The 17,205-nt window shown below is 51.9% G+C and overlaps 1 protein-coding gene across 8 annotated transcripts in view; it reads right to left on the reverse strand.

Annotated features, from left to right (window-relative positions):
* CDK5RAP2 (CDK5 regulatory subunit associated protein 2) overlaps positions 1 to 17,205 on the reverse strand; it is a 181,417-nt gene that overhangs the window by 6,236 nt on the left and 157,976 nt on the right. For all 8 annotated transcript variants that reach the window (XM_073806488.1, XM_073806489.1, XM_073806487.1 and 5 more), the window contains 8 exons: positions 16,842 to 16,961; positions 12,420 to 12,536; positions 10,184 to 10,373; positions 9,085 to 9,206; positions 7,796 to 8,044; positions 5,036 to 5,113; positions 3,745 to 4,010; positions 2,502 to 2,645 (listed from right to left, as the gene is read on the reverse strand). In XM_073806488.1, coding sequence (XP_073662589.1) covers positions 2,502 to 2,645; positions 3,745 to 4,010; positions 5,036 to 5,113; positions 7,796 to 8,044; positions 9,085 to 9,206; positions 10,184 to 10,373; positions 12,420 to 12,536; positions 16,842 to 16,961 — 1,286 coding nt within the window. The remainder of the gene's footprint in view (positions 1 to 2,501; positions 2,646 to 3,744; positions 4,011 to 5,035; positions 5,114 to 7,795; positions 8,045 to 9,084; positions 9,207 to 10,183; positions 10,374 to 12,419; positions 12,537 to 16,841; positions 16,962 to 17,205) is intronic.

Genomic DNA, 17,205 nt, shown 5'->3' on the forward strand with positions numbered 1-17,205 from the left:
GTGCCCAGTGCTTCCTCTAACGTTGCCCGTTTCATGGTGGATTATAACTGGTCATTTACTTGTTTGCTTCCCCTCCTAGACTACAAGCTCCCTGAGGGCAGAACTCAATTCTTCCCTCTGACCCGCAGCATCTGCCATGGAGTAGGTGCTGTGAGACCATCTGTCAAGTGGATTTATTTTGGGGTTTATTTTTATTTATAATTATGTAAAGCATTTATACAGTTTCAAAGTCAAATTTATGAAACAAGGTCAATTCAGAGAAGTCTACCCTCTATCCCTGTCCTTCCATCCTCTTCCTTCCCACCCCTACATGTAGACTGTTCTGTGACTGTTCATCCTTCCACTTAAAAACATTTTTATAAATGAATCTGTGTACATATTTGTGTCTCTCCCCACAACTTTCTTAGATAAACTGATATATATGATATACACTTTCCAGAGTAGTCCCAGGGACTGACTGTAGGAGATGCAAAAGGCAATTTAATGACACTCAGAGAAAACACCAGGTAGTAAAAAACCACTGGAGCTGCTGGTGGAAACTTGGAGATCTGCTTTGCACAGATTTCAAACCAAGAAAAAGGCACACAGACAGGGACAGAAACGCGGCTAGAGGCAATTTAACACCACACAGGGGTCTGTGTACGCCAGCAGCCATATCAGAGCAACTCCAAGGTCCTTTTTCTGGCTCTAAAATTCTGTGATGCTAAAGTGAGCATAATCAATTACCCGAGAAACCCTCGGAAATAAGGGGCAAATCATCACAGGCACTGACCAGTCCCTAGACTAATTTGCTAGCGGGGGAGATCAATGTGACTCTAATTTGCATTTATACACACTCACATAATAGAAATAAGAACTGCATTCCATCTATTTAACAGACATTACTATGTACTGAGGTCAAAAACACTGCATCAAGGGTGAAATGTTTAGTTCAGACACATGCTTTAAAAATCATATGGGAATAAAAAAAATCATATGGGCAAGTACCAGTTTGGGAGGATGAAAGGAAATTACTCATTCATTCATTCAAAAATATGAACAAAATAGACATGGCCCCTCGTGGAAAACAGAGGGGCACAGACATTAAACCGACAAGTGTGTAATTATAACTTGTGATAACGGCTAGGATGAAGCAGAAGAGGATGCTATGATAAAGTGACCGGGAACCCTCTCTGACCTTGAAGTAACATTTGAGCTGAGACCTGAGAGGTGAGAAGGAGCCAGTCGGCCAGGAGAGAGCACCTGTGCCTTCTGGGCTCAAGATGGAAGAGAGCTTGGTGGGTTAGGAGGAAAGGCAAGGCCAGTGTGGGGCTGGAACCCAGTGGGCCGCCCTTCCTCTCCAACACGCCGTCTTCCACTCCGTGTACGGATTTCCCTGCACCATGACTGCTCGTGTACTTCCCCGAGTTTACGGCACCAAACTTCCTCCCCAGGATCCCAAGACAGAAACCTAAGCACGGGCTCAGCAGAACCTTCCGAGGTGAGAGAGCTGCTTCACTGCTACTCCTTTGCCATGGTTGGGAGATCTGAGAGCTGTCACAGGGGTGAGCTAGATGAGTGACGACGTGGAATGCACATTTCCCTTCTGCCTTCCTGATGGCCTTTGGTAAAAATTTATAGGTTAGATAAAGGGGGAAATATCTATCAGGCCACCAAGCAAAGAGCTCTAACTCTTCCTTAACAAGTAGGCTCCTTCTTCCAGGGAGGTTTCCCTGATTATCAGAGCAGGTGCTCACCTTGTCATAATACGACATGTTTCCCACACACAGACCCGGGGGACAGGCTCTGCTCTGCGCCATGTCAGATGGGGATGCAGATGGAGATGGGAGCAACCGTTCTTAATTCAGTCATGTTCAAGTTACTGCAACGTCTAGCTTTTAAGGGAAATTTCAATGGTTTTGTAATAAATGATTTTGTTTGGTTAAAAAAAAAAAAAGTAGTTTCTAAGTAGTTAAAATAGATTTACAAACCCCACTAAAATAGGATGCTGAAAGCTATCGAAAGGGATCAGACAGTCCAGAGAAAGGCATCAGAAATGAAAGACATTCTGAGCAGAATGGAATGACCTAGTCCACGAGGAAAACCTGGGACTTACAGCCTATGAATCAAAGCCTGTCCTTGGGATTCAACACCTGTGCCTTCAAAGCCAGCTCTGCACCCTTGAGTACGTGCCCCACTCCCCGAACCTCAGTTTCCTGACGTGTAGAACATGGACAGGGTTTCCCTCAACAAAGATGTGCTGGCGGTGGGGACACGGTCGGGTCCAGGCGGCAGGCCAAGCTTGCAGGGCCCCAGGGGATCAGGTCAGAACCGGCCTGGAGCAGCCAGCGCGGTGTCGGACATGTCACTCGACCAACGTGGCGCCCTCCCTGCCCCCCGCCACCTTCCCCAAACTGAGGGCACACCTGCTGGAGGCCAGGTCCCGGGCTGGACATGGGGAAGCCTGAGACACAGGCCCCAGCGGCACCCTCGAGCCTCTGCACCCACGTGCCACCACCCACCTGTTCACAGTGGAGCGTGCACTGGCCACTGGTGGGCAGTGAGACCCTCCAGAGCAGCGTCAGTAACCTCGAGGCCTCATCCAGGGTCAGCCTGGCTGCGCCGACACCGGTGACGAAGCTGCTCAGGGGCGCCGAGTGTGGACGCTGCGGGGGGGGACGAGAAGGCTGTTACGTGCGGTCTTGAAAAAGATTATGGACGAGCCAGCTTCAATGGGCAGCATAAATCCCCAGACCGCAGGGCCTGTGCTCCGCACGCCAGGCAAGAGCCTGCTGCCGGGCGACACCAATTCATTGTTCTTAAAGACGGTGACTTATAGATTATGAGACAACTTCGGTGGTGACGTTAGCCCGGTCAGTAAGCATGATTAATGGCCGCCTGAATTCACTCCATTTACTGGGCCAAGAAGAGGGTCCCCGCAGCCACGGAGCCTCTCCGGAAGGTGAACGACGCCAATGGCAAGCGACGCGACATGAATGTTTCCCCTGGAGTCTGCATGGCGCCGGCGGGATGCGGGGGTGCCCGCACAGGTGAGGGGGGTGACCTGCAACGCTCTTCAGGGAGCAGGATGACGGAGAAAGAGAGCGCCTTGGCGGACAGAGACCTGGGTTCAAATCCGACCGCTCTGAGCTACTCTCCCTCAGCACCTGCACAGCGGGAATGACATCACCCACTGTAAAGGCTGCTCTGGGATGAAAGAAAATACGATCCTAAAAGGTCCTGTGCAAGAACGGCGGCCGCCAACCATCTTGAGGCGGCTGCAGGATGGCTCGCGGCGGCAAGCGCATCACAGATGGCAGCGTGGTGGACCAGACCACACGCTGCATGAGGACCAGGACCTCAGGCACCCCGTTCACCACAGCAGCCCCAGAGCCTGAGCACGGAGGCCGGGAGGGCGACGGACAGGTGACTGGGTGGGAGAAGGGATGGACACACTGCAGGACTGAAGGACAGAGGGATGGACGAGACACTGGACAGGCCGTGGAGGGGCAGTGCAGCGGAGCCCAGCGAAGCGACTGCGGTAACACAGGCACAAACCTCAGCGGTGTCCCTCCCGCAGAACAACGAGCAGCCTCGCAGCCCGGACCTGACCTCGTGGGTTTCGTGCGCGATGCTCCCTGGCCCCTCTTCCCAGGGCCTTACTGAGGACCCGTGAGCCCCTCGCCCCCAGTGCCCTCGGCCAACACCTTCCACCTCCTGCCCCGCTGTGCATCCCTCTCCCTCCAGCTCTGTCGCTCAGGTTACCTTTGCTGCCAGCTCTTGACTCGTGGGGCTGGGAGACTCTTGGATCTGAACGTCCATCTCGGCGAGGAGCTTCTGGCCCCGGCCAATCTGCTCGCACAAGGCACCGTAGTCCTCAACCAGGCCCAGGACGTGGCAGCCACTCTTGCTGGCCCACAGGCGGTGGCCAGGGACCAGGCGGCACATGTTTGAGGCGCTGGTGATCGAGCTGCCACTGTCGCAGGAGAGGGCGTCCAGGTCATTTCCAGAGAGTGGAGGAGTCTCTGAAGCTACAGAACGAGAAGGAAGATGTCAGACCTATCGGGGCGGCACCCTGCATTCGATGAGCTGCGTTCAACGATGTCTAGCCAGCCAGGAGGGCTGAGAGCCCTCAGGCCCAAATGCCACCTGACACAGCCCCGAGGGGAAAGAGGCCTGGAGCCAGGACCTCAGTCTGTGTATTACCCGCCGTAGGCTTATTCATCCTGTGGGAGAAGCTCATTTCAATCCAACCGACACTCATCAGGCGCCGGCTCCGCAGAAGAGCCCTGATTCACACAGACGGATCAAGCCTGGGCCTGCGCTTCAGGGGCCCGTGGTCTAATCGGAACACAGATGCCGTGTGGGAGGTGTAACAGCGTGACGACAAAGAGCCGGAGCTCAGTGGACAGAATAATCAAGCCTCTGTGCGGGAAGGGACGGCTTCCTAGAAGCAGCGACAATTGCGCCAGGCTGAATGGGTAGCAAGAATTATGCTACACAGAGGTAAAAGCCTGCCGCTTTCCACCTTTGGATCAACAGAAGCACGGATGGATAATTGGGACCGGGGCCATCAGGAAAGACACTTCCCTGGGCAGTCTGCATTCAGGATGAGTCTCCGGGAAGCAGCAGGATTTTCACTGGCACAGAAGTGGGCAAAGTCGGTCTGGCAAAGGCGGGGGCCACGCTGCACAGTGACAGGGAAGTGCAGGCCCAACCGCAGGATGGTTTGACCCATCCGTGTGGCACCAGGAGGCCAGAGGTGTGTGGCTGGACGGGCCCACTCGGGCTGGATGCTGCAGGGCCTTGAAAGCCACGATAAGGCAGTCACACTTTAACCCAGGACAACAGGGAGCAAAACCAATGATGTCGCTAAGGTTGGTAACACCTGGGCTTGGAGAACGAGACTGCCAGCTGGAAATGCTGAGAACACAACCCCCCAAATCCTGCCAAATACCCTGCTGAGTTGGGACCAGGGACCCCCCTTTCCTCCAATTTAAAAAGTCCCACTGCCAAACCCAGCTGTGCCACAGCTACCCAGCCTCTAGCTTTGTACCTGATCCTGGTGGCACTGCTGGGGTGGAATCAAACAGATCATACGAATTGTCAGCTGCCACGGGACACTTGTCACCATCTACAAAATGCAAAATAAGGGAAATAAACCAGCAAACGTTTTAGTTTCGCTCTCATCAGCATTTGAGAGAGAACTGAATGAAAACACAGCGAGGCACCAGACACACACAAACATTCATTCAGATCCTCACTGGGCATCTCTCCCGCCAGGCCCTGCGTGGGACACGGGGGACACAGAGGGAGCAGGCCCGGCTGCCTCCCCGGAAGGACCCTCTTGTCCAGACAAGTAAACAAGCTGTTTCCCCTCAGGGGTCAGGGCTAAGGGAGGGAGGCACGGGGCCTGTGGGAGCTCAAGTGAGGGGGTAACCCGCGGAGAGACAGAAATGTAGGCAGAGGAAGGAGCAGATGCCAAGGCACAGAGGAGGGAGCCCTCGTGACACATTCAGGGCGCATGAAGTGGGGGACGTCAGGCGGGACAATGTCAGGCTGAGAGCTGCTTTGGGCTGGAGGCGGCTGCAGTAACCCACATAAGACAGAAGAGTGACCCGAAGTAGGATTTGGGAGGTGATGCGTTCGAGACAATGCAAGGAGGCAAAACCAGGCACATGCGGCACGAGATGATGGCCACACTCTATAATTCGGGAAAGCACTTTCACATCTGAACTCTCAGTAGCTCGGGGGCAGGATGGCACTGTAATTCAGGCTTCCTGGAAAAGGAGACCAATGGGCAGAGACAGGAAGTGATCTGCCTAGCATCACCCAGAGTGTCCGTGGCAGAGAGAGGACTGTGTCCAGGCCTCAAGGTGTCCTGCCCAGCTTGCTCCCCACCCAGGCCCCTCCAAAGAGTGCACTTCAACTTTGGGGCCAAGGCGCCCAGGGCTCAGCTCTGTGGAGCTGGCCCGAGAGCGATCACTTCCTGCAGAAACAGCAGTCTTTAGGCCAGAACTTTCAGACAGCTGCATTTAAATACCGTCCTGAAAAGTCCTGTGCAAAGGAAGAAATGCTGCTGCCTACTGTATAATTCTAGGCTTCACCTGAGGAAACTGGAAAACTTCTCCACGGAGACGGCGCTGTGAATTTTGAGCACATCCTCCTAGATGCCTCTTTGGAGACCACCCCCCCCCACCCCCGCCCCAGGGCTGACCCTGGACGAATTTCAAAAACAGGCAAAGGCTGTTCAACGGCCTCACTTCAACTGCCCCAAAGCTCCTTCCTGGGCGCCCCTATCACTGAACTCTTCTCCCTGCTTCAATCTCCCTAGCTCACATCGACAACCTCCTCGGTCCCATCTCCTCAAAGCCCTAAGAAGGGCCAGGAGCAGAGCAGACCCCTATTTAAATACGGCAAGGCCCACTGCCGATGTATCCCCTGTGCAGAAGGCGGCAGTAGGGCCCCTTCCCAGCCCCGTGAGGTTCCCCTTGCAGGATTTTATCCTAAGAATACTGTTCAACAGAAAAAGCGTGTTAACGCCGATGTCTATTAAAGCTCCAAATCAGAGACCACTTTAATGATCATCAGGGTAATGGTTTGGTGACTGACAATCATCTGAAAACAATAATTAGGAAGCCCGTGTGAAACAAGGGGAAACATTTATGATGTAATGTTGGGCAAAAACAAAGAAAGGACACAGAATGGCCCAAAACCAATTTGAACATTATAAATTCACACCTACATTTGATTACCAAATGAAGAGACACATACAAAGCAAAAAATTATTATTTTGTAACCAAGAAGGATTTTTTTTTTTCCATATCATCACATCATCTTTTTGGTTCAAATTTTAAAATCCTTACCAAGGAGAAACCCATGAGCAAGTCACTGTAAGTTCCAGAGCTGGGTGACTAGGTGCTCTTTGAGAGATTGTAATTTTTTTAATTAAAGGCGACAGATGTAATTCCCAATCTAAGTAAAGGTAAGTCCAAACTTCTCTACACTACTTGTTTATAAAGTCTGCTGGCATTCCTCGTCCCCTGGATGCGCACACCCATCCACCTGGGCATCGGGATGATGACCCCCAGACACCAGGGCTCCTGAAGGCCAGGTGGTACTTCAGACACAGCACTGGACCCGGAGCTGGAAATGATTTCTAGCTCCAGCTCTGCCACCTACTTGCTGTGTCACTTTGGGCAAGTCCAGTGCCCTCTCTGGGTTTTAGTTCCTTCATCCAAAGAGCAAAGACGATGGCCTGGCTGATTGATTTGAGCCTGGCCACCTGCCGGTTTACGCCCGGCCCTAGGCAGGAGTCGGGCAGACGAGGCCCAGTCTGTCCTCCTTCTCCTCCCTACACAGCCTCTGCAGGGCTAGACAATAAAGCCAGAGGTAAACGCCAAACTGAACCAGTTTTCAAACCTGCCGGGAAGCTTTTGAGATCCTGAGATGCTGACAACCGGAGGAAGAGGTGAAGATGCTCTTTTAAAGGCAGTTAAGAGGGACTGAAAAGGATTTTCAGCAGTAGATCATGTGGACAGGACTAAGGGGGTGGCAGACAGCAGGACTGGAGGCGATAAGGGCGCTGGAAGCCCAAACCCCACTGCCCTGAGAATCAGCAGGCCCCACAGATGACACCGTTTTGCCAAAGGTGACAGCTACTCAGCGGTCAGGTCCCAAGCTCCCAGGGTACACGGCGCGTCTGCTGTCAGTGAGAAGACACCTCCATGGGGCAAGGGCGGGATTCAGAAGCTCACACGTGCCGCACAGACGCGCAGGGCTGCATTTCAAACAGTGAGGCGAGGCAGGGCAGTACCGGGCTTGTCCAGCTGCTGGGGCCGCTCGGGGACAGACAGGGTCTGGAGAGCCAGAGTGAGATCTGCCTCCTGGGCCTTCTCCCCGCCCTGTGCCAGCTGCTCCTCCAGCCTGCTCTGCAGCGTGCTGTTGGTTTCGATGCTCCTTTCCAGCTGCGCCCGCAGAGCCTGGATCTCTGTCAGGAGGCCATGCAGGTGGCCGAAAGGGTCCTGCCCCCTCCAGCCTTCTCCCGATGCCTCTGCCCTGGTCTCTGCAAACACAAGCAAAGGGAAGCCTCGACACTGTCAACCGCCAGAGGGTCAGCCACCGAAGACAAGTGACGGCGCTTTCCACCGCTGCCATCACCACCCTCCCCCGCCCAAGACCTAGGTGCCATGGAACATAACAACTCGACCTGAAAAACAAAAGTCCTCGCAGACTTAATTGCTGCTATTCCACAGGCTAAATAAGAGCTGGAAATTAATTTTCGCTTCTGGCCATAAAGGCCTGACAAATTGCACACCAAACCCTGAAATTATGTCTAGTAGTAATAAAATCTATTTGGGCTGGAATTATATAATGAAAGGGCTGATTTTAAGAGCCACGGTATATTTAAAAGACACAACAGCAAGAATAAGAAAAGCAACCTGAGGAGAAAATGAGAGCTGAGAGGTGACCCTTTTCTAGATAAACTTTCAATAGGGAGAAACCACCTGGAAAATTAGTTGCGAAAAAAAAAAAAAAGATAAAAACCCACCACACCTCAAAACAGATTCTAAAACACTAGAGTTTACAGTCAAGTCGCTCTGATCTGGTATCTCTCTAGGATACAGCGAGGCCCAGGGCCAGCAACCGTCTCTATCAGCACGTAGTAGGTGCTCCGTAATTGTCTGCTGGATGAACGGGCAAAACAAAAACAAACACACACCAGCAGGAAAATGATCATAAAAGTGATTTCGTGAGTGTCTACTACGTGCCAGGTACCGTGCTAGGACGCTCTTAATAAATGATTTCATTTAATTTTCACAACTGTACACAACAGAGATTAGTAGACATGTTTTACAGAGGAAGGAGCAGGCCCAAAGGGGTGAGGTGACCTGTGGAAGGCATACCCTGGGACGCGAGGCCGTGAGAACCCAGACCGCTGTTCACCGGACTCCCGCTGCCACCTGAGAAGAAGGGTGGCCCAGAGAGCCTGCCTCAGCATCCATCTACTCTACCCTGGAGGCAAGCTTGGGGTTTCAGAACAGCGTTTCAGGAAAGAGGGCAGCCCGCCGTCCGGGGGAGCTCACAGGCCAGAGCACCCAGTACCTTGCAGCCTCCTGTGCTCTTCATCCAGCCTCTCGTACACCTTCAGCTCCACCCGGAGGGACTGCAGTAGTTTGTCGTTCTGCGTGAGCAGCTGCTGCCTCACCTTCACCTCCTCCTGCACCCTGGAAAGGCCCCGACGCCATGGGAGCAGAGGTTATTCTCAAGCAGGGGCTTACTTGACCCACAGGGCAGGCAATTCCACCGTCAGCCAGAGAGTGTGGACAAGAGTGACAGCATGTGGAGGAGTACCCCTCACAGCTCTGCTTCCCGAGGGCTCCTCCAGGCCCAGCCCTTTACAGACGTGATCTCACGTCATCTTCACAGACACCCTAAAAGGTATGTGCTCTCTAATCCCCAATTCACGGATATGAGGAAGTGAAGCTCATAAGGTTATGTCTCACCCAGGGGTGCACAGCGCAGGAGAGAAGCCAGCACTGTGTGATGGCGAAGACAGTGACCTTGCAAATCACTGCACCACCCTGGGGAAGTGAGGGCGAGGTCATGAACTAAAGGTGTGGGGCGTCCGGAGTGCTGACGGAACCGCCGAAACACGTGGGACGAGATGGGAGTCTCCGGGGGACCGCAGAGGGCAGTCAGCGTGATGCGCTCACAGCCTAAGGCAGACTCCCGCACGCCTCTGTGCAGAAACTCCCGTGGCTTCCTGAGTCACTCGGCCTGAAAACCGAGGTCCTCACCACGCCTCGGGGGCCTGCGGGGCTCGGCCTCCAGTCACCTCCGTGTCCTCCTCTACCTCGGCCTCTCCTCTAGCTGCACTGAGTCCTGGCTCTGCCCTGCACAGGCCAAGGACACCCTGCCTCGGGGCCCTGACCCTTTCCAAGGAAAAGGATCTTCCCCCAGGACCTGCAGAGCTCACACCCTCACGGCCTCCAGGTGGCCACTCAGATGGCATCCTTTCAGAGAGGCCGGCCCTGAACCACCCTGGATAAAACAAGCAATCCGCCCCAGGCCCCGTCCCCCTTCCTTAGATGACGTCGCTCCTCGTATTTTATTCCCACCTGACGTGCCACGTGTTGTGTGCTTCGTGTCCGTCCCCGGGCACCGGGCAGGGCCGGCAGGGCCGGGGCACCCTGACCCCTACCTGCTCAGCTCACTGCGGCTGTGGCAGACCTCCCGGAGCAGCCGCTGGTTCTGACTCTCCTTCTCGTCCACCTCCCTCTGCAGTCTGTCGTTCTCCGCCCTCACACAGGCGAACTCCCGCTGAAGGTGCTCCAGGCCGGCGGTCTTCCTGGAGAGGGACTCGCGCAATTTCTCATTCTCCTTCTGTTTATCTGCGTGCACAAAAAAGCACCAATGAGAGGAGACACCATTTGTTTTTTCCACCCTTATTATGCAAATACGGCGCTTCGGCTGGAGCGCTCAGAGAATACAAAAGAGAACGAGATTTCATCTGGCATTTATGATTGTGACATTCCAATTATCTCCTGCATTTTGGGCAGATAAATCTGTCAACATCTAGGGTGCAGATTAAACATCACTGGGATGAAATGGGCCCGTTTAGTCTTCTACTAAATAATGGGCCGTGCAAACCTAGCTACTTTGCCTTCACAGAGCAAACAGTGGGTAGAAATTAAAGACAGAGGCAAGAAACAGGGCCCCGAACTCTGGCGACGGGTGTTGGGAAAGTCCGGAAGCCTCCCAAGGAGGCCAGCAGGGCTGTGCGGACAGCAACCCAGCCGTCACTCTCAGGCCATGAGGCCAGCACTCCTGCTGAGGGATGAGGAACACGGGGGCACGGGGACCAATGGTCAAGGGCACAGCCTGGAGGCAGAGGGGCACATTGGAGTGAGGCTCTTCCGTTTACTCAAGAGTGCCCCATACTCTTGTGGGGTCGCTGACCCCACAACCTTGAGCCAGGCTCTTCACTCCTCTGTGCCTCAGTTTCCTCATATGTGTGGCCAGGAGTAGTAACTGAGTCACTACATGTAAGGGCTTCGCACAGGGCCTCACAGCACGCTGAAGGCTGCCAGCACTCCGGCAGGCTGTTAGCCGTGCTGGTGGCGGTAACAGCTGACGTCGCCGCCGTGCTCACTGCAGTCATTACCTTAGCACCTCCCCATGTGTCACCCTACTTGCTCTTCAGGGCACACCTCCATGTAGGTACTTTTGTACTCCGCATTTTCCACACAGGAAACTAAGGATCAAAGAGCGTAAGACTTCACCGAAGTCACATAGCCAGTAAGTGGCAGAACCAGGATTCAGACCCAGGTTTTCTGATTCTACTCTTAACCCCGGCATGATCATCTCCGAGCAAGCTTTCTCCTCTTCCCTCAGACTGCAGCCATGCTAAGCCTCCTATAACTCCTGACTGGTCCAGACTCCCCACCCCCACCCCCGCCAGCCTCTAACCCTCGGGCCTCTGTCCTCTCTCTTCTATTTAAAATGCCCTGGCTCTTCTAACCTTAGGTCCCTCAGCTAACCCCTACTAATGCTCCAGACTCAGCTCTTAAAGACCAGCCTCCCCTGGGTCAGGATGCTTTCTCCGGGGTCCTGCGCCCCCTGAGCCTTTATCATGGCTAATCCTCACCCTGGTCTGCCATGGGTTGCCTGGCTCTCTCTCCCATCAGACCATGAACCCCTGAGGGAAGGAACCGGGTCTCGCTCAATTCTGTATCAGAATCTACACAGGCTGTGATACAGAAGAGGAACCAGGAAGTGTTTGCTGAATGAATGAATGAATGGATATCTGCAGAAGCCCCCGTTTCATCTCTTAAGCCAGAATCGGCATCAGTATCCTCTAGTGAAAGTGGGATAAACGGGCCCAAGTCCCAGCTGCACCACCTTCTGTATCTGTGGCCGCAGGCCAGTCAATTCCCCAAGCCTCAGTTTCTCACCTGTAAAATAGGACTAACAATAACGTCATCCCAGAAACATTTTAAGTGAAAGCTCTTTGTGGGTTAAGCTCCAAACAGACGGAATTAAAAGAAGCGATCTTTAAAATACTGGAGAAACTTGCCTGACAGCAGGAAATCTCTGAAATTTGGGGAGCAATGTATTCCCAGCCCTTCTCTCCCACTGTGAACTAAGCCAAGCTGAGAGGTGGCTGCACAGAGGGGAGGGTGACAAGTAAGGAAAGGAGCACCTACTAAGCCCCTGTCAGAGGCACCAGGCTGCGGGCTGGACACTGCTTAGGTGTCACAACAGCCCTCTGAGGCGTTCCTATTTTACAGCTAAAACATACTGAGGTTCAGGGAGGTTAAGCGACCTGCCCAAAGTCACAGGGCCACAGGACTTGGTCTCACTCCAGCGCCTGCATTCTCTCCACGCCACAGAGGGCTGTGGAGCTCCAGGCTGCGGACGGCTCCTCTCGTTTTTACCTCTGGATCCTTTAGCGAGCATTGTATTGAGGGCCTCGTTCTGCTTCCTCAGGAAACATATTTCTGATGTCAGAGAATTATGTAGCTCTGAACCATAAGCAAAAATGTTTGAAGAACCTATAAAAACACACATAAATAGTAATTTATAGATAGTCTCCAGGCCCGTATGGATGGAACTTTTTGGAAAACAGTTTTAAATAATGAGGAAACACAACACACAATGAAAATTACTCCTGTGAACTATCTAAGGTACTACCAGAGCCCAAAGGGAGATGAGAGTGAGCCTGAAAGAGGAGACGGAGGAGACTCCCCACATCCTACCCGGCCTCGGGGTGAACAAAGGAGAACCGGGCTGGCGGGGCGGGTGACAGTCTTAACCTCCACGATTTCTCTCCTGAGGTCCAAACCCTCAGGGGACCTCTCCACTGAGGCTCCGGTCCACTCTTCACCTTTCCCCCCAACCCTTCCAATCCCGCCCTCCCTCCTGTTTCCTGCCGGTGTAGACGGTCTCGCCTCTAACCCTAACCGGAGCCGGAAACCTGGGAGCCAGACTAAAGGCCTCTCTCTTCCACTGCCTAGTCAGGCAACCATGACTGCTGACTCTTCCTCCAAAATGCCTCAGACGCTGGCCCCCTCTTTTCTGCCCCTGTAGTTCAGCCTTACACCTTGCCCCGTTGCCTCTGCCAATGAGCTTATCATCCTAAACACGGTCCATTCAGGTTTTTTTCTGCTCAAAAATATGTGATGGCCCCACCATCAGATGTATTTGTGTTTGGTTGTGTGATTGGCAAAAGACAATCACACAACCAAACACAAGGTCCAAACTTCAGATCTCTATTATTTAGCTCGAATCTCAAGGCCTACACCCCACTCCCTCTCACACTAGACCCTGGTGTCCTCAAATGCAGCCAGACTGAGCCATGCATGCTCCAAACACACACCACACACATGGTCACACACCTCCCTGGCTTTACAGGATGAGGTACTCCCTTTGCCTAGAATGCCTATCACCTTCTTCACCTGTCAAAATCACACTCACCTTTCAACTCGTAGCTCATACTCACTGCCCCGAAGTGTAGACTAAAAAGACCAGGCTCTAAAGCTGGACAGCCTGGGTGTGAGGAAACTTACAAACTCTGATCGGTCTCCTTATTTGTAAATACCTGCCCGGGTACTGTCTATCTCCTGAAATCCTAGCCCTCCCTCCGTCCGGGCAGCTCCCTTGACACACCACCTCAGCACTGCCCGTGCTCGGAACTTTCTACGGCTGCACCATGTATGATGTTCATGTTCACAGCGACCCCTGGAGAGCACTTGCTGGGTGCAAGGCACTTTCTACACTTGGCAGGCGGATGCTTCCCGGTCTTCCTTACTGGTGGAGTCTACCACACCGCAGAGCCCAAATGCCAGACACCTGCTCTTCCAGTCCGGCTAGAACACGGTCATGTGCCACTTCTGGTCGATGAAACTTGACAGGAAGCCTGCTGGGAGCTTCTGGGAAAGCTTTTCCACCCGGATGAAAGGAGGACAGGCAGGAGCACGTGCCACCCTCCTCCTTCCCCGCTCTGGACCCTGTCCTGAGAGGAAGGGATGCTGCAGCCGTCACAGGTACTAACCCCGTGCCCAGCTACCAGTCAGTCAGACTTCAGACCTGCCTTAGAAACGCCTGCCTCTGGATTTCTTGTTATGTACAAAGACATAAATCCCCATTGGTGACACCAGTTTCTACTCATATTCTGTTATCTGCAGCTGAAAACATCCTGATACACAACTGAGGACCTGTAATATCCAAACTCCCTCTAAGGAAGGTATGGTATTGTGTCTCCCGGAAGCCAGAGTTCATTCTCTTTCCACGCTACAGGCACTACCTTTTTCTCATGCTAACGGTTCACTGATTACAATGTCATATGTTTTTTTTATTCACATGTATCTCTCCCCACTATCCTCCTCCACTCTCCCTATGAACTCTGGTGTCTTTCCAGAGACACCTGGGCTTGAACCATGGCTCCGGCTTCTTAGCAGCTGCATGATCTCAGGCAGGTCACATAACGTCCCTAAAGCCTCTATTAACTCAATAAAAATGACGGATGGATGTTACTGTTACTGCTATTACCATTCGTCAATCCACCACTGATGACAGGCTGGAGCCAAAAGAAGACCAAAGAGCAACCTGGATGAACAGGAACAATTCTACAGAAGAAGTCTCCTGCAACCACAGCTAAGGTGCTGACTTTTCAAAGGAATAATCAGGCCAAGGAACAGTTTCTGACAAAGCCTGAGCTAGCAGGATCCGCTTCGGATGCTACGAGGCCCATCTTTCCTCTGAACATCATCACTATAAGCTTGTAGAACCGGTGACAAGCCGGAAGATGTAACACATGAGATGACAGTTTTTAACAACGTTCCACCTCAACATTACAAGGAGCCATGCCTTTCTCAAACCTGCTCCCAAGATGAACATTTCACAGCAGGAGGGAGGCAGAACCACTATTATTTCTTTGTCTTCTCAGGGATTGTGACAACATGGTGAGAACAGCACGTCTTCCCACCAGCATAAATACTTTATGAATGCCTTTTTGTAAACCTTCCCATCAGAGTGAATTGCTCTCCAGAGCAACTGCCTGCTCTACTGTAGCTGGTGGCCATTTGAGTCCCCAAATAATTCTATAATTGGATTTGTCAGGGAAAATGTAAAACAGAATGAATCTAATTCAGGCATTACCAAGAGTGACTGTGATGGGCCCAGGCGTGTATTTCTTTCCTGTGTTTGATGTGACTAATAACTCAGATTAATCAATTTCCCTGGGGGTGTGAGGGGGAGGAGGGGCAGGATGCCGCTGGGGTTGGGGGGAGGAGGGGAGGGGGAGGGGGGGGAGAGAGAGAGAGATGGAACCTTTCTGTTTACCTTGCAAGCTACAGCATATATGGTACTTTGAAAAGATGTCCTTCTAGGCTGAAGGCTATGATGGGCTAGAATGCAGTGACTAGGGGTGCAAAGAAGCAAGTGCTGCCACTGACTACATCTTTCTAGAACTCGGTTATCTCATCCCTAGAAATGGCAACGACATTAGTGTCCCCACCCGGAGCAGAGCTTAGAGCTTTGCAATGTTAAACGAATAATGTTATACAAAATAAAACTGATGATGATGAAGAAAACCACCATCTCTTGGGTGAGGCACTGAGCAAGGCCCTATGTATAACACTGTCTCATTTAATCTCACAATGACCCCGTTTTGTAAGATAATGAAGCCTGGAAGGGAGAGGTGACTTGCCCAAAGTCACGGAGCTCATCAGCAGAAGAGCTGGGTCCCTACCCAGGCCAGTCCGGCTCCCAAACAAACTCAGGCTTTTCCTGGTGCACAGAGCTGCTCTCAAGATATATTCTGACCAGAGGGAGGACACTCTCTTTGGAGCAGCAAGGAAAGATGACCAAAATAGATTATTCAATGAAAGAAGGAACAGAGCAGTGATATAAAGCATTCTACCTTTCCGGCAGGTGAAGGAGACAATAAGAATATACATCTGTATCTGCATTAAGACTGTAAGGATAGAGAAGAAAACTAACAAAAGTGGGAGGAGAGAAGGAAGAACAGGACTAATGGGTACAGAATGGTGATATTAATTTTTGAACCACATGAATGTCTTGCCTATGGGAAAAAAATATGTATTTTTAAGCTTCTCATGGAAGAATAGTCCATTCTGAGCTAACTGTGGTTATGTAAGAACACTGGGGACCTCGTGATTGGCACGTGGGAGTTACCAGATTGCCAAAATGCATTATTAACAAAAAGACAAAATACTTTTTTTTTTTTTTTTTTTTTTGCGGTACACGGGCCTCTCACTGTTGTGGCCTCTCCCGTTGCGGAGCACAGGCTCCAGACGCGCAGGCTCAGCGGCCATGGCTCACTGGCCCAGCCGCTCCGCGGCATGTGGGATCCTCCCGGACTGGGGCACGAACCCGTGTCCCCTGCATCGTCAGGCGGACTCTCAACCACTGCGCCACCAGGGAAGCCCTACTGCTTTGTTTTATTTTAACATACCTATCTATTTTGCTTCAGCTTCTAGAGTCAAATGAGGAGGCAACCACAATTCACAATGCCAGAGGCTGGCAGACTCCTCCAATGACCGGGAAACGAACATTTATCAAGTACTTGTTCTGCACCAGGGACTATGGGACACTCCGCTTAAGTTAGCGCACTTAATTCTCATCGCCACCAGAATAAAATGGGAATTATTATCCTCATTTAACAGATAAATTACTGTAACTGAGAGTCAGCAAGGTGAAGTAAACAGCAAAGTCAGGATTTGAACTGAAATCTCTCTGGCCACAAGTCCAAAGCTCTTCCCAATACACAGCGCACTTATCCAGGCAAATGCGCCACAAAGGAAGCCCTCACCGCCCTTTGGGAAGGTCCACCTTACCTTGGTCAATTTCAGAGCCTTGTCGCTCCAGCTGTCTCCGTAGCTTCTCATTTGTTTTAATAGATTCTTCTAAACGTTTTCTCAAACTTCGAATTTCTTGTATATGTTCCATTAGTAAGTCTACAGGAAGGAGGACATTTTTAATTTAAAGTCTGAAGCCCCCAACAAACTGAATAATTTATAGACTACGCAGTGATCTTGAAATTCTAAATAGTACTGGATATGTTAAGAGAGTCTTCCTGAGGCCTGGGGAGGCAGAGCTACTGCCCACAGCCCACAGCCAGTCTGTGATGATTCTCTGCAGCCCTCTACAAAGAAGATACTTTATATCACATGGAAAAATTACACACCATACAATTTTAAT

Source organism: Tursiops truncatus, chromosome 6 (assembly GCF_011762595.2).
Source record: "Tursiops truncatus isolate mTurTru1 chromosome 6, mTurTru1.mat.Y, whole genome shotgun sequence".
In the NCBI taxonomy this organism is placed as follows: Eukaryota; Metazoa; Chordata; class Mammalia; order Artiodactyla; family Delphinidae; genus Tursiops; species Tursiops truncatus.